Below are 27,507 nucleotides of genomic sequence, written 5' to 3' on the forward strand. Positions count from 1 at the left end.
GTAAAGCCATACGCTGCAGTCACCGGAGACGTTTACTTATCTCGAATACCTCATTCCCTACAATGATGGATAAATGGTAGCAATAGGGCTGATCGCCCTGAAGTTAATTCAGGCTATTTTTCTACTTTCCATTATCAATAAACATCTTTTCATTTTTCAGCATTTAATAGAGCTCTTTGTGAACAGACTGGATTCGGTGGAATCAGTTTTGCCTTATGAATATGATGCGTAAGTATGGCGTAAATAATCAGTGTGGTACAGCTCAGCATGTGAAAATGTGCCTTATCTCTTATCAGGGCATCCAAATGACAGTGTTTCCTCATCTGAATGTAATGGTAACCTTGGAACAAAGGAAGTCGTGAGGGCAATCTCAAGAGCCTGTGCAAACACAAATGCTTGGCCGGGATTTCTAGAAAGTGACTCTCTGTATTTGCCCTTTCTTGAGAAGGTTAATTATAAAGTGATTTCTAAACATTAGTCCAAGTTCTAAACAACTCTGGAAAATGTTGGGTTTCTTTCCAAAATGTTATTGTTTTCCTTAAACCCTTTTAAAAAAGAGCATGTTCTCCCCTAGCACCTGATATGGGGGTATATTAAAAATGCTTAGACTCTTGGTTATCAGCTTCGATTATATGTGATCGGGCATTTAAGAGTAGTCGCTGTTCACGTGAGCTATTCAGAATTCTGTAGTTGCATTTAGTGGCACATGGCTATGTCTGATTTACATTTTTCTTGGCTTTTTTGTGGTCTCTTTGGTAAGCTGGTTGATTGGAGGAGTGGGGGGCAGGGGGGACTTTGGAGTTCTTTTCCCTTATCGATGGAGACTGATAGTTACCATTTCTAAGTTTCATCCCTAGAAATTAGTGCACATTTAAAACTTTCTTGGGATTTGTCATTTGGGTACTGATTTCCAAGCTTATCTTGGAAAAGAAAGAGGCCACCTGGAATTCTAGAGCCAGACCAGCTCAGTCTTGCTTTTAAAGAAACTTGCTTCTAGTCCCACCTCTGGCACAACCCGGCTGTGTGATTCTGAACGACACCCTTGATGTCTCGGTGCTCTGGGCAACTCCGAGAAGTTGATCTGCACTCATAAAAGGAATTTCCTCATGTCTTTCCCCTGTAAGATCACAAATCTAGACCAAAAAAAGGGGAAAAATGTTTAAATGTTTGTTGTTCTATTAGCTGGGAATAGAATGCTCATACTGCTGCTCCAGTGCCTTTAGATGATATTGCAGTGTTTTTTTTTCTGCTCAAAAATACAGTTCATTCTAAAAAATAGCAACCCGTGCAGTTGTTCTAAAACTAGGTTTTAATCTTGTACCACATTTGTAGAGTTGTCAAACTCAGACATCAAGGATAAAGACCTACCTATTATATTAATGAGATCTTTATAGATCTTTGAAATTGGCAAACTGGTTTCTGCAGTTGTTTTAAATGAATGCTGTTATCCAGACTCTTAAAAGTCAATTTTATTATTGTCACAGAGTGCCTTGGTGTTTCTATATAAGATCATATTTTGGAGACTGGAGAAACAATCAATCAAGAGTCTTTAGGGTAGAAATTTCGAGTTAGCAATGCAACTACTAAGTCTATTGGAGGGAATCTAGGTGAATTGAAAGTCTGTGTATCTTAAAGATTTTCTTTCTTGATTTTATATCTTAGTGGAATTTCTCTTTTTCAGCTTTGACTTTTGCAAAGATTCAGAAGAAAAAAGGCCTTCGGAAAATCTTGGCCAAGTGCTGTTTGGAGAGAGAATAGCGTCATCGCCATACAAGGTTATCTACCCCATCCTTTGAATCTTATTTGAAAGATGAAGCCTCTCAAAGCCTCCTGCTCCTGCCCGACAGCACAAAGTCTCTGTTCACTTTCAAAGGAGCTAGAAACCAATGTCGTTAATGTCATTTAAAGATAGCCATTGAATTATTGGCCGGCCGCTTCTCCCCAGTACCATTAGCGATACGGCAATGCTGTTTTCTTTCTGAACTTTTAATCTTGTCGTGTGCGGGTTCTGCCTTGTACCTTTCTCCGACGATACAGTACAGGAGAGCGTGATTTGGTCCCTGCCTCCTTGCAAATGAGATGGGGAGGGAGGTGGGTGCTGAATGGGTGTTTCCCTGGTCCCTTAGGGTTACTGCATGGTGGGGGGGAGGGGCTACTCTGTGACCTTGAAAGGCCCTTCCGATGCTGAGATCCTTTAGTTTTAAAGCCGTACACTCGGAAGTGGTCAAATGATAACATTGTGCCAACGGCCAAGCGGGCTGTCCTCTCGGGGGCCTGAGGTTTGGTAGGACCGCTCAGCCAAGCCGTGCGAGAGAGCCAGTCCGAGGTAGCCGGACCGCAAGCATCTCACACAAAGAGGATCTATCTCATTGGTGCAGTTGGTGCAGTTTCAGAATGCAGGCCGCCTCTACCTAATGTGGTTAATTAGTTCCACAAGAATGCCATTTATGTCTGTGCAGCAAACAATATGGCATCAATAACCAAAGTGATGCTTGGCTCTCTTGCCGCTCTGGGGTTCAAGTACCCTCTCGGAGCGCTGCCACTTAGTCACTTTGCACCTGGGTAGCCGAATAGGAACAGCGTTGGGGCTGGCTTGTCGTGTGCTCACGCTCTTGCCAGGAGATGAAGTTGATTGAGGCAACGTTTGGGGTGGCAGAAAAAGAGAGCAAAAAGCCCTACTGTATTATCCCTTTAATCTTGTTCGGCATTCAGGTGGTTAAGACCCTGAGTTGGCTCTATGCCCCCAAGGTGCCACCCTTATCATCTCTCTTATATAGCCATATACTACCCAGTTCTCCCCGTGTTCTCCCCAAGGTCAGCATTATAAATGGCCCCAGTGACTTTTTAAAAACTCACATAATTAAAGAACATGAATTATTTGGTTTACTTCCTAGATCATGAGAAAGACTTAATGCATTTGATAAATGTAGAGTAGATAAGTCTCCATTTAGATTCTGCATTAAAATGGAAAGGAGAAATAGTTTGCTGGAAAATTGTCTCCCCTCCATAACAGAGTGTTTATTTTTTGATCTTCAGTTTATAAAATGTAAGAGGAAGATTTGATAAATCTCTCATATCTTTTCTTTTCTTTTCTTTTTTGGGGGAGAAGTTTACTTTTAACCATGAAGAAAAATGTGTGAAAGTGTGTGTAAAATCTTACGATCCCAAAAACGAGAGTGAAAAGAAGAAGCTGGCCTTTTTGAAGAAAGGAATACAGCTGAACTACCAGCACCACTGGTGGGTTGGCACCTAGGGGGAGGTGACAATGTTGCCCGGCTTCTTGGGCTTAAGGGCACTTTTATGGATGACCTAATTTGGGAGATTGTGGCTATTTCTACAACTTTGATTTTCACGAGAGAAAATAAGAAATCCTTTAATTTTGGAGACATGCTTCAAAAATGTTTAACGTTTTTTATTCCTTTCTTTCTTGCCCTTAGGATCATTGATAATATGCCAGTAACGTGGTGCTATGATGTGGAGGATGGACAGAAGTACTGTAATCCGGGATTTCCGATAGGATGCTTTGTTACCCCGAGTGGCAGAGTGAAAGATGCTTGTAACATCAACGTAAGTGTAGCAGGCGAGCTTCCTGTGAGGTTGAGGCCTCTCGCCCACTCGGCACCGTTCCCGATAACAACCGACACTTTTTGAGCATTATATCTTTTAAACAAACTACTTAATAATTCCTTTTAAATAAGACTGAGATAGGAGCTGTGAGTGATGAGTAGGCCAAGAACTGTGAGTAATAACCGAATTAAAGGCGGAAAACCGGTTATCATTCCCTTCTCTCCTGGCAAGGTTATAATATTTTGTTCTGAAGATATTTCTTTGAGTTTAGCCACAAAATGTTATTAAGAACATTGTAGCAGGAGTCAGGAGACCTGGATTCTCATCCATTCAGTGCCCTGCCACTAAATTACCGTGTGCCCTTGGGGTGAATCACTTTGATGTATCTCTTTTCAAAAATTGTTATCCCTGTCCAAGGGCAGCGGATGTCTGATGCTTGATATTCACTCATTCATTCATTCAACAAAAGCTTAGTAGGCAGCTAGGTGGAATAGTGAGACAGCGGGATGGACTCAGGAGTCTGGGAGACCAGAATTTGAATCTCAGCTCCCACTTATTATCTGTCAGCTGCCACACTTATTATCTCTGTTATCCCGGGCAAGTCACTTTGACTCTTTTCAGTGGCAGGTTTCTCATTTGTAAAATGGAGGTGATGATAACCATCTGTGGCAACCCTGTGAGGGTCAAATGAAATAATCGGTGTGGCCTGTTTTGCAAACCTTTGTACTGAGTGGCCCAGTGACTGCCATGTGAAAGGCATTATTTGAATAAGTGTAGTATGTCAAGCCAGGGTTAAGGGCTGCAATTATGACTTCATCTGAAAAAGAAACTCCCTTTACCAGTTCTAGGGAGTGCCTTCTCTGCAACTCAAAAGCACTTGTCCGAGGTCATTATTGCCAGGATGTGTCGGCAGTGGGACTTGCACCTGGGTCTTAGTGGTGCTTTTTGCAACACCATGCTTCAAATAGGCAGCTGGATGGTACAGTGAATAGAGCACTGGGCCTGGGGTCAGGAACATCTAAGTTCAGATCCGGTCTCACACAGGTATTAGCTGTGTGACTCTGGGCAGGTCGCCTAACCTCTCTGCCTCAGTTTCCCCATTTATAAAATGGAGATAGCAACAGTGTCTATCTTGCAGGATTGTTGTGAGGATCAATTGAAACTACTTCTAAGGAACTTAGCACAATGCCTGGCACATAGGAGGGCAGGGGGCCTCAAACTTTTTAAATAGGGGGGCAGTTCACTGTCTCTCAGACTGTTGGAGGGCCGGACTATAGTCAAAACAAAAACTTTGTTTTGTGGGCCTTTAAATAGAGAAACTTCCTAGCTCTGGGTGAGGGGGATAAACATCCTCAGCTGCCACATCTGGCCCGTGGGCCGTAGTTTGAGGACCCCTGCACTATAGAAATGCCTATCCACTCTTTCCCTCCCTCTCATTTAATGCTAGCTTAAAGAAATTTAGCGACTAATCAGTTGCAGAGAACATAGTGGAAAAACAACAGTGAGGGGCATTAGAAGGGTTAGAACGGGGCTCCTTCCCCCGAGGTCTGTGAACTGGTTTGCAAACCCTTTGGAAGACTGTTCTTGTAATCTGATTGGCTTCCTTGGGGATCCTGGGGATCTTGCCTTGTGCCTTCAAGACTGGTTCTCAGCAGGGGTCCAGAGGCATCCCGTGACACTAAGAAGATTCCTCATTCCTGTGCTGGAGGAATTAAGAAAGTAATCGGGTCCACAGCTAGAGCTCAGTGTTTGGGGGCCATGGAGCTTTTAACTTTCTGTGGAACAAAGGAGAGTCCTCCTTTCATGGGGACAAGCTAGCTGCCGGTTTTTGTTCCGTTCCCTCGGTTCAGTGCCAGGTGTAGAGTTAGGGAAGACTCGAGTTTGAATCCTGACTGAAACTTTGTGGTCGTCACCTCTCAGAACCTTTGCCCACTTGGGGACAGTGAGACCTGGGTCACCTTCCAAGCCCTAGAGCAACGAGAGCTTGATTTGGGTGACTTTTGTCTGCCCCTCTCTGCTCTCTGCGCTGATTTCTATCACATGCAAAAACCTTATTGATTCTTCCTTCCTTGTTTTTGTTATTTCTTGGCAGACTGTGAAGGCAAACATGAAAGGCTTCAGAGGGCAGTGTGGCAACTTAGGGCACAGGGCTTATTTTCTTCAATAAAAATATTACATTCTGTTGAAAATGTTCTGAACCTCGGCTCTTAATAAGGTTAAAGCTGGAAGTGATTTTAGACATAATTTAATTTATCTGCATGCGTTCTTCCCTCCCCTCTTTTTTTAAATTTTTAGCAGACTCTATATCCATGGAAGAGGCAATTCGGATAATTTGCCCTCACTACCAGGAGGGAACCCGAGAGGGGCTTAGGACCATAGCCAGAAAGCTGTAAACTATCCCATCTGCCCCAGCCATGGAAACCAATGAAAGCTTGGGACGAAACAAAAATACCCTCCTTGAACAGGATGTCCCCAGGCCTGGAATGCCCTCCCTCCTCATTTCAGCCTCCTGGGCTGCCTTGTGGGCTCAGCTCACGTGTGAGGAAGCCTTTCTTCATCCCTCTACTGATCCACTCTCTCTTTTCTCCCTTTAAATTAACTTCTTTTTCTATCCCCTACTACAACCCTTCTGAAGGGGATGGGTCACTGACTCTTTCAGGGGGTCTGTGAGATCAGAACGAGTCATCATAAGACTTATGATATTTTTGTTTTTTCACATGATCATTATCAGTAGATATAACCCATGTAAACAAAAACTGCTGGGGGCATCCTCAGTAATTGTTAAGAATGTTAAGGGGGTCCTGAGACTAAAAAGCTTAAGCTCTGGGCTGCTAGGTGGCATTGTAGTGGATAGCTTGCTAGTCCTGCATTTGGGAAGACTTATTCATCTTCCTGAGGTCGAATCTGAAAATTCAGACACTTATTGGCTAGCTGACCCTGGTCAAGTCACTTCACCCTGTTTGACTCAGTTTCCTCATCTGTAAAATGAGCTAGAGAAGGAAATGGCAAACATTCCAGTATCTCTGCCAAGAAAACCTTAAGTGAGAGAGTCAGACATGACGGAAAATGACTAAATAGTGAGGTTATTCAAGCAGAATGGAACCTCCTTGAAGGCAGGATCTGTTTTTTTTGTTTTTTGTTTTTTTAAAATTAGGATAGTGTCATTCACATAGTAAGCGAGTAATATTCGTTGATTTTTAGTTTCAGATAAAAGGGTCAGTTTGGTGACTTTGAAAGTTTCAGCTTACTTTCTGTTGCTCTTGGCAACACATAAACCCCTTAGGGGAAATAATGGGTAAGAAAAAGTCAGATGTGTTTCACAGCAAGGGAAAATGAGCAAATGGAGAAAATTCATGAATAAATAAAATAAAATCCCCCCAAAATAAATAAAAATTTAGAAAGCTTTATTAAGAACCTTTTGTGTGGGAGGCGCCACAAAGGATGGTGGAGAGTCCCTGCCCTCAAGGATCTTGTGTTTTCCTGAAGCGGAACAACTTAGAAATAGATAAACATAAGAGTCCCAATTTGAGGAGGTGGGAGAGAGTGGTTAGACATAAGAGTGTCAGGAAAGATTTCCAAATAGGAAATTGCACATTAACTGAGGCTTAAAGGGAACTTGAGATTCCAAATAGTAGAGATGAGAGGAAAGGGCACTACAGGACCAGGAGACAAAGGTGTGGTGAGGGGAGATGGAATGCTAAGTTCAGGGAACGGCAGTGAAGCTAGTGTGGTTGGAGCATTGACATTATGAATAATGTACACGGTAAGACCAGAGAGAGGTAACCTGGAACTCAATTATAAGAGGCTTTAAATGCTAGGGCAGCTGGGTTGTATTTTCTTCTAGAGGGCATAGAGAGCCTCTGAAGGTCCTAGAATTGGAGAGGAACATGGTTAGTCTCTTTTTAAAATTTAATTTATTTTAATATACATTGCTTTATGAATCATCTTGGGAGAGAAAAATCAGAACAAAAGGGAAAAACCATGGAGAGAGAAAAAACAAAAAAGTCAAAATAGAGTGTGTTGATTTACATTTATTCTCCTTAGTTCTTTTTCTGGTTGCAGATGGCATTTTCTATCCAAAGTCTGTTGGGATCACCATGGATCACTGAGCCACTGAAAAAACTGTGTCTTTCATAGTCGGTCATTGCAACATTCTTACTGTTATTGTGTACAGTGTATTCCTGGTTCTGCTTTTTTCAGCATCAGTTTGTGTAAATCTTCCCAGGCCTTTCTATAATCAGCTTGTACGTCATTTTTAGAGAACAATAGTATTCCATTACCTTCATGTACTACAGTTTATTCAGCCATTCCCCAACTGGGGCATCTATTCATTTTCCAGTTCCTTGCCACTACAAAAGAGCCACTGCGAACATTTTTGCACATGTGGGTTATTTTCTCTCCTTTATGATTTCCTTGGGATACAGATCCAATAATGGTACTTGCTGGGTCAAAAGGTCTGCACAGTTTGATAGTCCTTTGGGCAGAGTTCCAAATTGCTCTCCTGAATGGTTGGATCTGTTCACAGTTCCACCGATAATGTATCAGTGTCCCAGTTTTCCCACATCCCCTCCAACATTCATCATTTTCTTTTCCTGTCATCTTAGCCAATCTGAGAAGTGTAAAGTCATACCTCAGACTTTTAAAAAATTTGTATTTCTCTAATCAATAATGATTTAGAGCATTTTTATATGACTATAGATGGCTTTCATTTCTTCATCTGAAAATTGTCTATTGATATCCTCATGGTCAGTCTTATGTTAATGGAAGATTGCCTTGGTGACTGGAAGGACGGTGGACAGAGATGGGAGAAGCTAGAGGCCAGAAATCCCATTTGGAGAGTGTCACAAGACTCTAGGCAAGAGGGGATGAGTGGAGAGGAGGAGAGATTGTGGAACGTAGCAAGACTTTGGTGCCTGATGGGATATGTGGGAGTTGAGCATAAACATCCCTGTTAGAAACCTGGGTGACTGGAAGGGTGATGATGTCCCCAATGGAACTAAGGCTGTTTGGAGGAAGGGGTGGATGGAAAGTCCCGAGTTCTGCTTCAGACATTCTCAGCTTGACATGCCTTTGGGACATCTCTGTGGAAATATCCAACGGATAGTTGGTGATGTGGGACAAGAGCTCAGGGAAGACATGAGAGCAGGATATATAAGTCAGAGACTCATCTGCAGAGAGGTAATAAAATGAGTTCTTGGCAGCTAATACAATGCCATTGCTGAGAGTGAGAGAAAAGCAGAGGGCCTAGCACAAATCCCTGGGTGAGAACCACGGTTCTGGGCAAGGGAATGGGTAATGACCTAGCAAAGAAGACTTGGCAGTGGTAAAATAAAAAGGGAGGAGAGGAATAGAGGGAAGAGAAGGTGCTCAATAGCATTGAATGCCATAGAGAGGTCTGGAAAGAGACTGGGAAGATATGACTGGATTTGGCCTCCCTGAAGCGAGCCGTTTCAGTAGGAGTGGGGAGGCTAGAAGCTAGGTTGCTAGGGGCTGAGAAGTGGATGGAAGCTGAGGAAATAGAGGCAATGGGTACATGGGGCCTTTTCTAAGAACCTGAACTGTCTGAAATGGGGCTTTCTGGTGCCGTAAAAGTTGTTTGGAAGACTAAATCCAGGAAGGACAAACTCGGGGGGGTGGCTCAGAGGTAAGAGTGCTACTTAATAGCTTTATTAAATGATTTCTTTACTTCAAAAGACCCCATAATTTCCTTGGTACAGGTATTCTCTACCTCAAGCCCTGATGTTACCCTTCTTGATTTAGCCATTCTTTGGTAGCTGTGGCCAGCCTTCTGGTAATGAGACTCCCATGCCTTGGCTGGTCCTTGGATGGGTGGGATGAATTAGGACAGGACACGGTGCAGTCCCAGGAGCCTCTTTCACTGGGGCGGCTTTGTTGCAGAGTTTGCGTTGTGTTGGCAGGTAGCCTTTAAGAGCCCAGGGTCACCTCTACGCTACATTGACACTTTAGAGTGGGACTCTGGTGGAGGAGCTGTAAATTGCTGACATGAAATGGCCATCATTAAAACCAGCCACGATTGGCAATTATCACCTCCTTCAAATGTCCATTGCTCACTTGTCCTCTCCCACAGGGGAAGGAAAGAGGGAGGAGAGGAACAATATATCTGCTTAAATGAAAATGAAGGTTTGGGTTGTTGTTGTTGTTTTTTTTTTTTTTTTTTTTTTTTTTTTTTTTTTTTTTTTTTTTTGTCCAAGGCTGCTCATTTCTGTGAATTTGTTTTTAGTAGGAAAACCAGCACAATTTCAGCATAATGTCGGGATTTGCCCAGAGGGAAATCAGTGGTCGAATGGGAGAAGGCTTGTCATTGGGGAGGCAGCCAGGTTTGGTCATGGTCCCTCACACACTGTATGAGTACATATAGGAGAAAGTGTTTAATATAGTAATTTAAGCTAAATTAAAATCTCTCTTTATACATCTGTCTTGTTTATGAGTCAATACCATTTCAAAGTTACAGCAATTTTCTTTCATGCACTTGTGGCTTTAATGTATTTCTATTGGCGCCTGCACGTTGTGTTGGCGCAGTAAGGAAGCCACGGCGGCAGAACTGTGGGGTCCACGAGCAATAGCTCTGAGGACCACATCAGCCTGCCTCACTAGAGGCGGCGGATGAAAGCGGGCAGGGGGAGACCAGCCCCTTGGGCAGGTGTTCTCGGCTGTCTCATCATCCCCTCGTTTCCGAGTCGTCAAGTGAGACGTCTTTGGGACTGAGTGACGTAATGGCAGGATGGTCTCCTTCCTTGTGTTTGTCTGGGGCCTATGTTGTACGTTTGTCCAACTCACCAAAATCTCGTGTCCAGGGACCACTGAAGGACTTGGGTGGTTATAACTGTCGCTAAGTCAGCATGTTGTGAACCCTGCCCCCCTCCCCCCAAATTTCCCTCTTCCCCTTCCATGTTCTCTTTGAGAGCTCTGCACCTGAGGTCGTAGGTCACAGCCTGGTTGCTCTTTTTCAGAAATCAGTGGCCAGGAGATAGTTCCATGAGCAAAACTTGCATTGCTCCCCCCTCCGCGGTTCTAAATGGCACTTCATTTCTTCATACCTCCTCCTGTGCGGTTTAAAAATTACTTCTGTCTCTAGGGTAAAGGAACATATTTGCCTATAGCAAACATACGTTATTCCTCTGCAAACTGATTCTAATGAAAACCAAAAGAGGGGGAAGAAGGAAGGAAGCTGGGGGAAGATGTGGAGTTTCTCTTGATTGCTGTATCAGTGGGAGCTAACGCTTGATTTTTAGCTGCCCAAAGTGGCCCAAGTTTACAAAGGCTGTAAGTCAGAGTGTGTGCCGGGACAATAAGGAAGCGAGACAGCAGGAGGAACAGATATCTGTTAAAGTCTCAGATTTATCTGCCTCTCCTGGGAAGTCCTCACTTAAGGGAACACAATTTGGACTATACTGCCAAGGTGATTGACTGAGAGTGATTATTTATGAGTTAGAAAAGGGCTTTAGGAAGCAGCAGAGAGGATTCCTTTGGGCTCTCGTGGTCCAAAAGGTCAGTAAAATCTTACATAGCTAGGTTTTGTTCTGGAGGGGACTCTAACGCTGGGGTGAGAGTGTAGAATCTGGGATTCCAAGCTAGGAAGGATCTTTGAGGCCCACCTTCCTGTTTGAACAGCTGAGGAAACTGTAGCACCCGAGGGTTGAGTAATTCTCTCCGGGCCAACACATTGTAAGTATCTGAGGTGGGATTTGAACCTGGGTTCTCTTGCCTCCTCCAAGTCCAGGGCTCTACCCACTACTATGCCAAAATAGGCCTCTGCTTCATTCTATTATTTATTTATTTTGATAATAGCCTTTTATTTTTCAAAATCCATGCAAAGATAGTTTTCAACCTTCACCCTTGCAAAACCTGGTGTTCCAAACTTTTCTCCCTTCTCCCTCCCACCTTCCCCTAGACAGCAAGTCATCTAACATAGGTTAAACACGGGCAGTTCTTCTAAACATATTTACATATTTATCGTGCTGCACAAAAACGAGAAAGAAAAAAACAAGCAATCTGCTTCATTTTTAAATGAAACCATACTTTGGCCCACTGCCCCTCAGAAGCCGAAGAAGGTCCACAGAGGACCTAAAAGTTACAAAATGTCAGAATGGAAACGGGCCTCGGAGGTCATTTAGCCCAGCCAGTCCCTGACAAGAATAGAATCCCTTCTGTAACAGACCCCCGGAGGGGGCGACTTGGGACTGCTGCTTGAAGAGGCTGGGTCTCTGGGGCCGAGCAGAATAAGGCCGGACCCTCCTCCACAGATTTGTGGTCACTAAGACTTATTATTATATTTAATCCCTGATAGTTGTCATCTTCTTTTTGGCTTATTTTTTCTACCATGTCAAGATCTTTTTGAATCCTGACTGTGTCATCCTGGGAATCCTTAGACCAAGCTTGGTGGCTTGTGCAAATTTCAGCTTATGTTTTCTCTGCTTTTATTCGAGTTTGCTAATAAGGACATAAGAACAAGGACAGATCCCTGGGTCCTCCAGCAGCGATCTCTTTTCAAGCGGACATTAACTTAGTAATGGCTGCTCTCTGGGTCTGGTCACTTAACCAGTTTCTCCATCATCTATTGTCTTTTCCACGTTTCTGTGCTATCGGGATTCCTCTCCTTCCCTTACCCCATCTATTCAGTCAATTGCCAAATCTTGCCGTGTGTGTCTCAGTTGTGTCTGACTCTGTGACCTTCTTTGGAATTTTCTTGGTGGAACTACTGGAATGGTTTTTCCTTTCCTCCGGTTCATTTGACAGAGGAGGAGACTGAGGCAGTGGGGTGAAGTGACTTACCCAGGTCTCACAGCTACTGAGTATCTGAAGCCAAATTGGAATTCGTCTCCCTGACTTCAGGCCTGGTACTCTGTCAGCTGCAGCGCCACCTAGTGGTCCTTGCCATGTTTGCCATCACATTATCTCCTGTCCAGCCCCTTCTCATTCTTTACATAGCCCATGTCTTAAATCAGCCCCGTGGCCTTTTTTGCTTAGATTGTTGTGATAACCTTTTATTTGGTCCTTCTCCACGGCATCTTCCACACAGTCGCACTCCTTTACTGACAAAACCCCAGAGGCTGTGGGTCACCTCTGGAGCAATGTGGAAGTTCCTTTTTTAGCTTTTAGGACTCTTTTCATTCTAGTCCCAAATGAGCTTTGTGAACTTCTCTTATTCTCATCCCTCCACTCTGTGGTACAGCCAACGTGACCTTCCTGCTCTTCCTAAACCTTAGTGCTCCGTCTCTCGTCGCCATATCTTTGCACTGACTGTGCCCCAGACCTGCAACTTACTTGTTCCTTACTTCTGGCCTGAGCCCCCTCCTCGTCTCCTCTTAGGGATTTCATCATCCCTGTGGGCTCATTTCTTATCTCTCTATGTGTGTGATTTCTCCATCTATATGTCCATCTTTTTTCCCCCTGAGGCAATTGGTGTTAAGTGACTTGCTTAGGGACACACAGTTAGGCGGTCTTAAGTGTCTGAGGCCAGATTTGAACTCTGGTGCTCCTGACTTCAGAGCCGGTGTTCTATCCACTGCGTCCCCTAGCTGCCCCTGTGTGTCCATCTAAACCCCTCTCCTGAACTTGAGTTCTGCCTTCTGAACATCTTGAACTGGATGTCCACAAGGCATCTCAAATTCTACACGTCCAGAGCAGAATTCATTATCCTTCCTCCCAAACCCTCCCCCCTTCCCATTTCCTTATTATTGTCAAAAGTACTCCCATCCTTCGAGTCTCTCAGACTCACAGCCTAGGGGTCATCTGGTCTCCTCATTCTCTCTCACCTCCTCGTATCCAGTCTGTTGCCATGTCCATTTGACCTTCTCAAAATCTCTCCATTACGCTTCCTTCCCTTCTCTGACCCTGCCACCACCTACTGCCTTCCCTTATCACCTGGAAGTAGCTGCTGGTGGATCTGCCTGAATCAAGTCTTTCCCCATTTCCTTCCAGTCGGCCGCTAAAGTGACTTTCCTAAAGAGCCGTTCTCATCCTGTCACCTCCCAACTCAATAAACTGCAGTGGCTCCCTACTGCCTCCAGGAACAAATACAGAACGCTCTGTTCTGTGGGCCAAGCCCTTTCCCGACTCCCTGCCCTATATCCTAAAATCCAGTGGGACTGGCTTTCTTGCTGTTTCCCCATCCAAGATATTCTATCCCCCGACTCCATAATTTCACCAACTATTGTCCGTGGCTGCAGAGTTCTCCCTCCTCCCCTCCTCCCGCTGCACCCTGTACTGCTGTGGCTTTCTCTTGGCCATTACCTTCCATTTCCACAATATGTATCTTTAAGTACCTATTTTTTGTATGTTGTCTCCTGCGTTAGATTGGAAGCTCCTTAAGGACAGGAACCTGATTTTTACCTTTCTTTGTACCCTCAGTGCCTAGGACAGTGCATGGTACGTAGTGAGCTGCTGGCTTCTTCCCTTCCCAGAAACCTTGCTTCTATTCTCTCTACCTACATATGCCTGTGGAGATGGAGTAAGATGGTCCCTCGGGTCTCTTCCAGAGAAGCCACCCTTGTTGGCCCAACCTATAGAACGGAAACTTCTCGACGGCGGAGACTGGTCTTGCCTTTGCCTCCCCACGGCCCCCGGCTTGGGGCCTGGCACACAGAAGACACTTAAGAAGCGCTTGCTGATTGCTCTCTGTGTTAGCCACAAAAATAACAGAAGAGAGAAGACTAGCTTTGGTCACAACATTAGTGAGGAGGGGAGGTGCTCTCATTATGCCAGTTCTGCAGTTCCCCTCGCTTGGAAGCTCGTCTCTGTACCGTGCTAACCTTCTGGCAGAAGGCCTCCCTAGTTCTGTTCCCTTGTGACCTTGTCTCTGGCCAGAAGTCAGAGAACAAGATTATCCCAGCCTGGACCGCAGCTTTCCTCCAGCCGTTCTTCCTAGTCCAGGTTGGGTCCCCTTGGTGAAAGACTTCCCTCTATCTTATGGCGGATACCCAGAAGTGGCCATCCGGGCAGGCTGGGTCATATGTCATCAGGCTGCGGCCATTTGCCTAACAATCTCCAAAGTGCTCAGGAATTCGGGCTCCCTCGGCTTCTTCCAGTTCAGTCTGACCTGGCAAATGGATGGGTGGGAAGCGTTCACGAGGCATTCTGAGCCGGGGGTCAAGGTCATGTTTGGGGCTCACCATCTTTCCTGGCCTTTCCATTTGCAGATGATGCACTCAAAATTTCATACTCAAGATGGGGCCAGAAATGGTGCATGGAAAGTCTGGAAAGGGGAACGGTGCTTACTAGGGACAAATGTGACCATTGCAGATCTGACTGAGGTCACATCCTTCCATAACCTTGTCTTTCTTACCTGCCCCTAACGTTCTGCAAATTTGTCTGAATCTGAAAAGGACCCACCTTTGCATCCTCTCCTCACTTAGCAATTTGCATTCTCTGCAAATCACTGGGGGGACACTAGGATGTCTGTGGGTGTGCAAAACAACAAACTGATATTAGCATTTCTCCTAGTTACACAGCCCAGTTAATCCAGATGTTGTCAAGTGCTTTGCTAAAATCTTTGTAGACTATTTCTACGTTCTCTCCCCCCAATCCATTAGTCTCATTACCTTGTCAAAAAAGCAAAATTATCCAGGAGGAATTTATGATGCACCTATTATGTGGTGGGCCCTGCGCTTACGTGCCGAGACTACACAAACAAAAAGAATTGTGGTACTCGCCGTGAATAGAGAAGTTAAGAATTGAAAGGCAAACATTTCAGGGGAAAGATAAAACTTCTGTTTTGCATATGTTGAATTGGAGATGTCTATACAGCAGGCTGCAGTTGCTGATACAGGGCTGGAGTTTACAAAAGAGCTTAAGAATGGATGTGGAGATCTGAGCCTCACCCATGTAGAGGTGAGAGCTAAATCTTTGGCCACTGATGAGATCTCCAAGTGATTGAATGGAGAGCGAAGAGAGGAGGGCCCAGGACAGAGCCACCCCTACAGGTGGGGGTGGGTTAAGGATCAGGAGCCAGCAAAGGAGGCTGGGAAGTGGCCCTCAGACAGGGAGAGAACCACAGCAGGAAAATGAGGCAGAGGTGGTCACTGGGGTCAAGCCCTGCAGAGGGTTGAAAAAGTGTGTGGCCTGAGAAACAGTCATCAGATTTGTCACTTTATTATCTAAGTTTGGAGAGAGCAATTTCAGTCAACAGATGCCAGACAGCTTTTCTCCCTCTAGCAGTTTGGGTCAGGATTTAATAGAACAATAACTTGAAGGGATGGGGCAGTCTGATTTGAGGATGGAGGCCGTTTGGTCATCGGTGAATAAACCAGCAGATAGAGTTTTCAGATGATTCAAATGAAGTCAGGCTGGTAAAACTTCTTCTCGGTGAAGCCATATTGGCTTTTTAGCTTCACTGCTTCTCTTTCTGACTTCCCAGAACCCAACCCCTTAATGATGTGGTTTTGTATCTTGTCAGGCATCAAAGTCAAGCTCACTGGTCTCCTTCAAGAGTTTTCTGAGAGATCTCTGACGGCTGCCCAGCATTGCCATCTGCCAGATCTTTCCGTACTGGAGGATAGGGTTTTTCTGGCTCTCTTGATGAGAACTTATTGACAGGAGCTATTAGCTGTTGCCCACCCACCCTCCTCATTTCTCCTGGAGTTCTTTTCGCTCCTAGCTATTTTTGTTTTATCCTTCTCCATCCAAAACTCTTTCTCTTTGAAAGAGAGAACAGACGCAGTATGTGTCGGTTAGTAATCCCTGCTCACCGTCAGCCATTGTCGTCATTCCATCCCCCGTGAGCAGTAGTGCCTTTGATTCTCCTCTTACCTTCAAACTAACTTTTAAATGGCCCCCTTTTGGAGTGTGCTTAGCATTTGTCACCAGTATCAGCTCCTCCTCAGCTGTAGCACTTCTGCCGTTCTTATACAGGAGCAAGCTACTCCAGTGGAACTTTTATCTTCTGTGTGTATGTGGGCGCATTTCAATGTGAGATTGTTATAAGGCATTTCCTGTGCGTCAGCATCGGTCACTTTGGTCTCCCCTTTTTCTCTTCCTCATCTCAATCATTTCTGCCTTTGTTGTCAGAATTTGATTCTGAAAGCATTTTCCACGCTTTTAAGTCTGACTTGCCTCCTAACTTGTCCTTTCCCTGAACCCTCGACATTCTGGGATGTGCATTCGAGGGTGCTTGATTTGCCATTTTGTCTCTAGCACAAATTCTAGTGGTCGCTTCCTTTCGAGGTTCTCAAGACTTCCATTTCGGCCCATACTTCCATCTTGTTGGCCGGAAGCCTGTCCAGAATAGTGGTTCCTCTTGTTGCTTTCTCCACCTTTGAAAGGGTGAGATTATCATTAAGGCAAGTCAGAAACGTATCATCTGCCCTGCCTTTGGCAGAGTGAGCGAGCCAACAGATGCCTGGAGAGTTGAAGGTCCCCCCATCATTACCACATTGTGTTTCTGTGCCAGATTTTTTAATTTATTTGCTAAGTGCCTCATCTAATTCCTTGTTTCTTCCAGGTGGTCCATAGCGTGCACCTTGGAGAATGTTGTTTCCGATTCACCCCCAATCCTCAGCCAGATGTGCGCTGTCCTGTTGATCCTCACAGGTTCCCGGGCTTCCTCGTGTGACGGTCTGTGTTCACGATACGCCCTGTTATGCTACTCCTGCTTTTAAAGTCATTAAAGTCTGGTCATTATGGAGAAGCTGTGCCCTTTCTGAAAGACATTCTTGCCCTGCATTCCGTCCCCCCGAGTCTCAGGGAATACTACCTATGAGATTTGCTTTGTCTCAATGTTAAAATCTCTCTATCGCTCTTTTTAATCCCTAATTTGTCCATTTTCTTATACACGCAGCCGTGGGTTTTATTGCTTGTTCTCTCCTTGGAGAAGGAGCCATCGCTCCATCTTCTGCTATTCTTCTTCCTTTATTTTATCCAGGACTTGCTGTGCTACCAGATTTGTGTGGGCACTTTTCTCCCTTCCTCCTCAAGTATCTTTTGGTTTAAAGCTCTTTTGATCAGACTAGCAAGACTGGGGAAAATGGGTTCTGATACAGAGCTTCCAAAAGAGCCATCTCTGCCAGTTCACTTCCCAAACCCACCATTCTCTCTTCAGTACTAATGGAGATGGAAGGTTTTTGTCCAGTACTTCCTAATCCTTAGCATGATCTTTTTTTTTTAAAGATTCTTTCTTGTGCTATACTCTACCCCTACATGCATCTCCAGGGGTTGTCAGGTTTTGAAAGACTCCCTTTCCCATCCAGGATTCATGGTCTGATGTGTTTTTATATTTTTCCATTGTCCTCTTCTCCAGCCTTGTGGCACCCCATCCCCCCATCACACCGGACCCCTCTGTTTGTTTCCAGTTGATAAATGGCTGCCTCAGAACCCTGTCAGCAGAGTGTGCCCACTGAGCTCCTCTTCCTCCTTCCCTTTGGCTGTCCCTGGACAAATGCGTACCCGAAGTCACCTATGCACTTGTGACATCATTTCCTCCAGAGGGGGGCCGGTGCCCTCCTCCACAGATAGAGCCTTCTCTTGAGGTTTGACAGTCTTTTTCCTTCTTCCTGTTTCTTGTTTGAAGGTTGTCTTCTCTATTTTTTCAGGGGAGATGGCTTTCTCCCTGATAACCTGGAGAGTAGGAGCACATTCCTCCAGCCCTTACACTTTTTCTCTGGGACAGAGGCCAACTTTTGCTTTGTCATTCCTAGGCCTTATATGGTATGGATACAAACATGGTGCATTCTGAAAGGTCACAGGGAAAATTCTCCTTGCCCTTCAGCCTTGCTTAAAGAAAATTGCACAGTATTGACTTCAGTTTGGCAGCTCTCTTGGCTAACTCTCAAAGCCATTACCAGCTTGGGACAAATAAGCTTTTGCCCCAGGGGGCAGAATATCCTTTTTCTTGCATCTCGACCCCTGGTTTCAAGGTCCCTCAGCAGCACTGGAGGGCAGAACTCTTCCTGTCTACCATGTCTGGGCTGGTCTTTCACTTGAGTGTTCCTTCTGTCCTATCTCCCCGCCCATGCCCTCCCCCCACCAAGCTGGCCCTAGGCACAGTGATGGCTGCTTACAGCTTATACCAACCCTTGTGGCCCACTACTCTGGGAGACTCTTTGTGAGACTTCTCATAAGGAAATTATATAAAGCAATTTGTAAACTTTCAAGTAATATCTGTAGCAGTATTATCTATCTGTCTGCCTATAGCAAGTGCTATGTCAAAGTTATAATGATGGCGATCTGTGTGTATTCACACATATATGCATATATATGAATGTGCCAGCTGGATGGTACAGTGGATAGAGCACCAGGCTTGGAGTCAGGCAGACTTGTGCTCAATTCTGGCTTCAGATACTTACTAGTTCTGTGACTCTGGGCAAGGGGCCTTAATCCTCTGCCTCAGTTTCCGATAGGTGAAATGATCTGGGAAAGGAAATGGCAAACCACTCTAGTATCTTTGGCAAGAAAACCCCAAGTGGGGTCACAAAGAGTTCAGCTTGACTGAAAAACAACCAAACGCACATATATGTGTATGAGATTATGTATTATAAACTTTCAAGTGATCTATAAAGCTATTTTTATGTATTTGAAATGTAAAACTATACATACATATATTGGGGTTTCTAAATCACTTTTCACCATCTCATATCATAGATATGTGTCCCACATGTACGTAGATGTGTATTTATACATACATATCTATCTTTCATCATCATGGCATATATTTAGCACTTAAAATGTGCCAGGCACTGTGCTAGGTGCTTTAAAATTATTTTTACAGGCTTTAAAAAATAATAGCTTTTTATTTTGCCAAATATATATACAAAGACAGTTTTCAACATCCACCTTTGCAATACCTTGTGTTCTAAATTTTTCCCCTCCATTTCCTCCTTCCCCCTTTCCTAGAGAGCAAGCAATCTACTTTAGGGTTAAACATGTGCAATTCTTCTAAACATATTTCCATATTCATCAAGCTATGCAAGAAAAGTCAGATCAAACGGAAAAAAAGAAAACACGAGAGAAAAAAATGAGCAAACAACAACAAAAAAGATGAAAATGCTATGCCTTGATCCACATTCAGTTTCTATAGTTCTGTCTCTGGATGCATATGGCTCGTTCCATTGCAAGACTATGGGAACTGTCATGAATCACACGTTGTTGAAAAGAGCCAAGTCCATCACAGTTGATCGTCACTTAATCTTGTGGTTGCTGTGTACAATATTCTCTTGGTTCTGCTCATTTCTCTTAGCATCAGTTCATGTAAATCTCTCCAGGTCTCTCTGAAATCATCCTGCTGGTTGTTTCTTACAGAACAATAATATTCCATAACATTCATATACCGTAACTTATTCAGCCATTCTCCAATTGATGGGCATCCATTCCATGTCCAGTTTCTTGCCACTATAAAGAGGGCTGCCACAAACACTTTTGCACATGTGGGTCCCTTTCCCTCCTTTAAGATCTCTGGGATATAAGTACAGTAGAAACACTGCTGGGTCAAAGGGTATGCACAGTTAGATAACTTTTTGGGAATAGTTTCAAACTGCTCTCCAGAATGTTTATATCTGTTCACAGTTCCACCAACAATGTATCAGTGTCCCAGTTTTCCCACCTCCCCTCCAACATTTTATCTTTTCCCGTTATCTTAGCCAATCTGACAGGTGTGTATCTCAGAGTTGCCTTAATTTGGATTTCTCTGATCAATAGTGATTTGGAACACCTTTTCATATGACTAGAAATAGTTTCAATTTCTTCATCTGGAAATCGTTCATATCCTTTGACCATTTATCAATTGGAAAATGGCTTGAATTCTTATACATTTGAGTTAATTCTCTATATATTTTAGAAATGAGGCCTTTATCAGATCCTTTGGATGTAAAAATGTTTCCCCAGTTTATTGCTTCCCTTCTAATCTTGTCTGCATTAGTTTTATTTGTACAAAAAGTTTTTAACTTAATATAATCAAAATTATCTATTTTGTGATCAATAATGATCTCTAGTTCTTCTTTGGTCACAAATTCCTTCCTCCTCCACAGATCTGAGAGGTAAACTGCCCTATATTCTTCTAATTTGTTCATAATATCATTTTTTATTTCTAGATCATGAACCATTTTGACCTTATCTTGGTATATAGGGTGTTAGGTGTGGGTCAATACCTTGTTTCTGCTATACTAGTTTCCAGTTTTCCTAACAGTTTTTGTCAAATAGTGAGTTCTTATCACCAAAACTGGGGTTTTTGGGTTTGTCAAACACTAGATTACTATAGTCATTGACTGTTTTGTCCTGTGAACCTAACCGATTCCACTGATCTGTTTTTTAGCCCAAATCAAATGGTTTTGATGACTGCTGTTTTATAATATAGTTTTACATCTGGTATATTTAGGCCCACCTTCATTTGCTTTTTGTTTACATTAATTCCCTTGAAATTCTTGACCTTTTGTTCTTCCAGATGAATTTTGTTTTTATTTTTTCCAGGTTAGTTAAAGATAGTTTCTTGGGAGTTTGGTTGGTATAGCACTAAATAAATAGATTAGCTTAGGGAATATTGTCATCTTTATTATATTTGCTTAACCTATCCAAGAACACTTGATATTTTTCCAATTGTTTTATTTGGGTGGAATGTGTTTTGTAGTTTTGCTCATCTAGTTCCAGACTTTCCCTTGGCAGATAGATTCCCAAATAGTTTATACTATCAACAGCTATTTTAAATGGAATTTCTCTTTGTGTCTCTTGCTGTTGGATTTTGTTAGTAATGTATAAAAATGCTAAGGATTTATGTGGATTTATTTTGTATCCTGCAACTTTGCTAAAGTTGTGGATTATTTCTAATAGTTTTTCGATTGATTCTGTAAGGTTCTCTAAGTATACCATCATATCATCTGCAAAGAGTGATAATTTGGTTTCCTCATTGCGTACTCTAATTCCTTTAATCTCTTTTTCATCTCTTATTGCTGAAGCTAGCATTTCTAATACAACATTGAATAGTAATGGTGATGGGGGCAACCTTGTTTCACCCCTGATCTTATTGGGAAGGGTTTCAGTTTATCACCATTACATATGATGTTTGCTGATGGTTTTAAATAGATGCTACTGACTAGTTAAAGGAAATTTCCATTTATTCCTATACTCTCTAGTGTTTTTAATAGGAATGGATGTTGGATTTTATCAAATGCTTTTTCTGCAACTATTGAGAGAATCATGTTTTATGTTAATTTGATTATTGATATAGTCAGTTATGCTCATAGTTTCCCTAATATTGAACCAGCTCTGTGTTTCTGGTATAAATCCTACTTGGTCATGGTGTATTATCCTGGGAATGATTTTCTATAATTTCTTTGCTAATATTTTATTTAAGATTTTTGCATCAGTATTCATTAGGGAGATTGGTCTATAGTTTTTTTTCCTCTGTTTTCACCCTACCTGGCTTAGGTATCAGTACCATGTCTGTGTCATAAAAGGAATTAGGTAGGAATCCTTCATTCTCTATTTTTTCAAGTTGTTTGTATAGTATTGGAGTTAATTATTCTTTAAATGTTTGGTAGAATTCACATGTAAATCCATCTGGTCCTGGGGATTTTTTCTTAGGGAGTTGATTAATAGCTTGTTCCATTTATTTTTCTAGAATGGGATTATTTAAGTAATTTATTTCCTCTTCTGTTAGTCTGGGCAATCTATATTTTTGTAGGTATTCCTCCATTTCACTTAAGTTATCAAATTTATTGGCATAAAGCTGGGCAAAGTAATTCCTAGTTATTGCTCTAATTTCTCTTCATTGGTGGAAAGTTCTCCCTTTTCATTTTTGAGACTAACAATTTGATTTTCCTCTTTCCCTTTTCTAATTAAATTAACTAAAGGTTTACCTATTTTTTTCATAAAACCAACTTTTATTTATTAATTCAATAGTTTTTTTACTTTCAATTTTATTAATCTCTTTTTTTTTAAAAAAGAATTTCAAGTTTTGTATTTTATTGGGGGTTTTTAATTTATTCTTTTTCTAGCTTTGTTCAGTTGCACGTCCAATTTATTGATTTTCTTTTTCTCTATTTTATTCAAGTAAGCATCTATTGCTCATTGTTTCTTATGGAATAATAATACTCCATTAAATTCATGTACCATAACTTATTCATCCATTCCCCAACATCTACCCCCTTTCCAATTCCTTGCCACTACAAAAAAGGGCTGCTACAAACATTTTTTACTAGTGGATTCTTTTCCCTCTTTTATGATCTCTTTGGCATTAGAGACACTATTGGATCAAGGGGTATGCACGGTTTTATGGCCCTTTGGGCCATAAATTGCTCTCCAGAATGATTGGATGAGTTCATAACTCCACCAATATGTCAGTGTCCCAGTTTTCTGACATCTCCTCCAAAATTTATCATTGTCTTTTCCTGTCATCTTAGCCAATCTGACAGGTGGGAAGTGATACCTCAGAGTTGTCTTAATTTGGATTTCTCTAATCAATAGCAATTGAGCATTTTTTCATATGACTATAGATGGTTTTAATTTCGTCTAAAATTGTCTGTTCATATCCTTTGACCATTTATCACTGGGGGAATGATTTGTATTCTTATAAATTTGAATCACTTCTCTATATATTTTAGAAATGAGGCCTTTATCACAAACACTGGATATAATTTTTTTCCCCCAGCTTTCTGCTTTCCTTTTAATCCTGGATGCATTGGCTTTGATTGTATAACCTCTTTTTTTTTTAATTTAATAGCCTTTTATTTACAGGTTATATGTATGGGTAATTTTACAGCATTAACAATTGCCAAACCTCTTGTTCCAATTTTTCACCTCTTACCCCCCACCCCCTCCCCAAGATGGCAGGATGATCAGTAGATGTTAAATATATTAAAATATAAATTAGATACACAATAAGTATACATGACCAAACCGTTATTTTGCTGTACAAAAAGAATCAGACTCTGAAATATTGTACAGTTAGCTTGTGAAGGAAATCAAAAATGCAGGTGGGCAAAAATATAGGGATTGGGAATTCAATGTAATGGTTTTTAGTCATCACCCAGAGTTCTTTCTCTGGGCGTAGCTGGTTCAGTTCATTACTGCTCCACTGGAAATGATTTGGTTGATCTCGTTGCTGAGGGATGGCCAGGTCCATCAGAACTGGTCATCATATAGTATTGTTGTTGAAGTATATAATGATCTCCTGGTCCTGCTCATTTCACTCAGCATCAGTTCGTGTAAGTCTCTCCAGGCCTTTCTGAAATCATCCTGTTGGTCATTTCTTACAGAACAATAATATTCCATAATATTCATATACCACAATTTATTCAGCCATTCTCCAACTGATGGACATCCATTCAGTTTCCAGTTTCTAGCCACTACAAAAAGGGCTGCCACAAACATTCGTGCACATACAGGTCCCTTTCCCTTCTTTATAATCTCTTTGGGATATAATCCCAGTAGTAACACTGCTGGATCAAAGGGTATGCACAGTTTGATAACTTTTTGAGCATAGTTCCAAACTACTCTCCAAAATGGTTGGATTCGTTCACAACTCCACCAACAATGCATCAATGTCCCAGTTTTCCCGCATCCCCTCCAACAATCATCATTATTTTTTCCTGTCATCTTAGCCAATCTGACAGGTGTGTAGTGGTATCTTAGAGTTGTCTTAATTTGCATTTCTCTGATTAATAATGACTTGGAGCATCTTTTCATATGACTAGAAATAGTTTCAATTTCTTCATCTGAGAATTGTCTGTTCATATCCTTTGACCATTTTTCAATTGGAGAATGGCTTGATTTTTTATAAATTAGAGTTAATTCTCTATATATTTTGGAAATGAGGCCTTTATCAGAACCTTTGACTGTAAAAATATTTTCCCAGTTTATTGCTTCCCTTCTAATCTTGTCTGCATTAGTTTTGTTTGTACAAAAACTTTTCAGTTTGGTATAATCGAAATTTTCTATTTTGTGATCAGTAATGATCTCTAGTTCTGCTTTGGTCATAAAGACCTTCCCCTTCCACAGGTCTGAGAGGTAAACTATCCTATGTTCCTCTAATTTATTAATAATTTCATTCTTTATGCCTAGGTCATGAACCCATTTTGACCTTATCTTGGTGTACGGCGTTAAGTATGGATCAATGCCTAGTTTCTGCCATATTAGTTTCCAATTTTCCCAGCAATTTTTATCAAACAGTAAGTTCTTATCCCAAAAGCTGGGATCTTTGGGTTTGTCAAAGACTAGGTTGCTATATTTGTTGACTGTTTTATCCCTTGAACCTAATCTATTCCACTGATCAACTAATCTATTCCTTAGCCAATACCAAATAGTTTTGGTAACTGCTGCTCTATAATATAATTTTAGATCTGGTACAGCTAAGCCACCATCATTTGATTTTTTTTTCATTAATTCCCTTGAAATTCTTGACCTTTTGTTTTTCCATATGAACTTTGTTGTTATTTTTTCTAGGTCATTAAAATAGTTTTTTGGGAGTCTGATTGGTATAGCGCTAAATAAATAGATTAGTTTAGGTAATATTGTCATCTTTATTATATTTGCTCGCCCTATCCAAGAGCATTTAATATTTTTCCAATTGGTTAGATCAGACTTAATTTGTGTGAAAAGTGGTCTGTAATTTTGCTCATAAAGTTTCTGATTTTCCCTTGGCAGATAGATTCCTAAATATTTTATATTATCAGTAGTCACTTTAAATGGAATTTCTCTTTGTAACTCGGTTGGATTTTGTTAGTGATATATAAGAATGCTGATGACTTATGTGGGTTTATTTTATAACCAGCAACTTCGCTAAAGTTGTGGATTATTTCTAATAACTTTTTAGTAGAATCTCTGGGGTTCTCTAAGTATACCATCATATCGTCGGCAAAGAGTGATCATTTGGTTTCCTCATTGCCTATTCTTATTCCTTTAATCTCTTTCTCAGCTCTTATTGCCAAAGCTAGCATTTCTAATACAATATTAAATAGTAATGGTGATAGTGGGCAACCTTGTTTCACTCCAGATCTTATTGGGAATGGTTGCAGCTTGTCTCCATTACATATGATGCTTACTGATGGTTTTAAATAGATGCTGTTGATTATTTTAAGGAAAAGTCCATTTATTCCTATACTCTCAAGTGTTTTTTTAATAGGAATGGATGTTGGATTTTGTCAAATGCTTTTTCTGCATCTATTGAGATGATCATATGGTTTTTGTTAATTTGGTTATTAATATGGCCAATTATATTGATAGTTTTCCTAATAGTGAACCAGCCCTGCATTCCTGGTATAAATCCTACTTGATCATAATGTATTATCCTGGGAATGATTTTCTGTAGTCTTTTTGCTAATATCTTATTTAAGATTTTAGCATCAATATTCATTAGGGAGATTGGTCTATAATTTTCTTTCTCTGTTTTCAACCTACCCGGTTTAGGTATCAGTACCATGTCTGTGTCATAGAAAGAATTTGGTAGGACTCCTTCATTCCCAATTTTATCAAATAATTTATATAGCATTGGGCCCAATTGTTCTTTAAATGTTTGGTAGAATTCACATGTAAATCCATCTGGTCCTGGGGATTTTTTCTTAGGGAGTTGTTTAATTGCCTGTTCTATTTCTTTTTCTGAAATGGGACTATTCAAGCAATTTACTTCCTCCTCTGTTAGTCTGGGCAGTCTATATTTTTGGAGGAAGTCATCCATTTCACTTAGGTTATCAAATTTATTGGCATAAAGTTGAGCAAAATAACTCATTATTTCTCTAATTTCCTCTTCATTGGTGGAAAGTTCTCCCTTTTCATTTTTAAGACTACTAATTTCATTTTCCTCCCTCCTTTTTCTAATCAGATTTACCAAAGGCTTATCTATTTTATTGGCTTTTTCATAGAACCAACTCTTAGTTTTATCAATTAGGTCAATAGTTTTTTTACTTTCAATATTTTTGATTTCTCCTTTTAATTTTAGAATTTCAAATTTGGTATTTGATTGGGGGTTTTTAATTTGGTCTTTTTTTAGTTGCAAGCCCAATTCATTAATCTTTTCTTTCTCTGTTTTATTCAAGTAAGCCTCTAAGGATATAAAATTCCCTCTTATTACCGCTTTGGCTGCATCCCACAAATTTTGGTATGATGTCTCATCATTGTCATTATCTTGAGTAAAATTATTAATTGTATCTATAATTTGCTGCTTCACCCAATCTGTATAACCTCTTTTTAATTTAATATAATCAAAATTATCCATTTTGCATTTCATAATGTTCTCAGGTTCTTCTTTGGCCATAAATTTCCCCCTTCCCCACAGATCTGAGAGGTAGACTATTCCTTTTCTCCTAATTTGCTTATAGTATCACCCTTTAGGTCTAAATCATGAATTTATTTTGACCTTATCTTGGTGTAGATTGTTATATTTTGGTAAAGGCCTAGTGTCTGCCATGCTGTTTTCTAGTTTTCCCAGCAATTTTTGTTAAATAGTGAGTTCTTGTCTGGAGTCTTTGGGTTTATCAAACACTAGATTATTATAGTCATTGAGTTTTGTTTCTTATGAACCTAACCTAGTCCCCTGATTGCCTACTCTGTTTCTTAGCCAGTACCAAATAGTTTTGATGACCACTGCTTCATAATATACATTTAGGTCTGGTACGGCTAGGCCATTTTCCTTTGAATTTTTGGTCACTAATCCCCTTAAAATTCTTAGTCATTTTTTGTCTTTATTTTTTCTAGCTCTCTAATTTCTTGGCAGTTTGACTGGTATGGCATTGAATATATTAACCCGGCCTACCTATGAGCCCTTGATATTCTTCCAGTTGTTTAGATGGGACTCTTTATGTGAAGTGGTTTATAATCATGTTCATATAGTACCTGGCTTTGTCTTGGCAGATAGGCTCCCAAATATTTTATATTATCCACAGTTATTTTAAATGGGATTTTGCTTTCAGTCTTTTGCTGCTGGACTTTGTTGGTAACATAGAAATGCCATGATTTATGCGGGTTTATTTTATACACTAACCGTGTTTGATAATTGTCACCTCA

At 41.4% G+C, this 27,507-nt stretch overlaps 1 protein-coding gene across 1 annotated transcript in view; it reads left to right on the forward strand.

Annotated features, from left to right (window-relative positions):
- LOC100919810 (transmembrane 9 superfamily member 2) overlaps positions 1 to 27,507 on the forward strand; it is a 91,131-nt gene that overhangs the window by 11,777 nt on the left and 51,847 nt on the right. Inside the window, exons 3-6 of the mRNA XM_031945061.1 lie at positions 161 to 228; positions 1,682 to 1,775; positions 3,110 to 3,237; positions 3,438 to 3,567. Coding sequence (XP_031800921.1) covers positions 161 to 228; positions 1,682 to 1,775; positions 3,110 to 3,237; positions 3,438 to 3,567 — 420 coding nt within the window. The remainder of the gene's footprint in view (positions 1 to 160; positions 229 to 1,681; positions 1,776 to 3,109; positions 3,238 to 3,437; positions 3,568 to 27,507) is intronic.

Source organism: Sarcophilus harrisii, chromosome X (assembly GCF_902635505.1).
Source record: "Sarcophilus harrisii chromosome X, mSarHar1.11, whole genome shotgun sequence".
In the NCBI taxonomy this organism is placed as follows: Eukaryota; Metazoa; Chordata; class Mammalia; order Dasyuromorphia; family Dasyuridae; genus Sarcophilus; species Sarcophilus harrisii.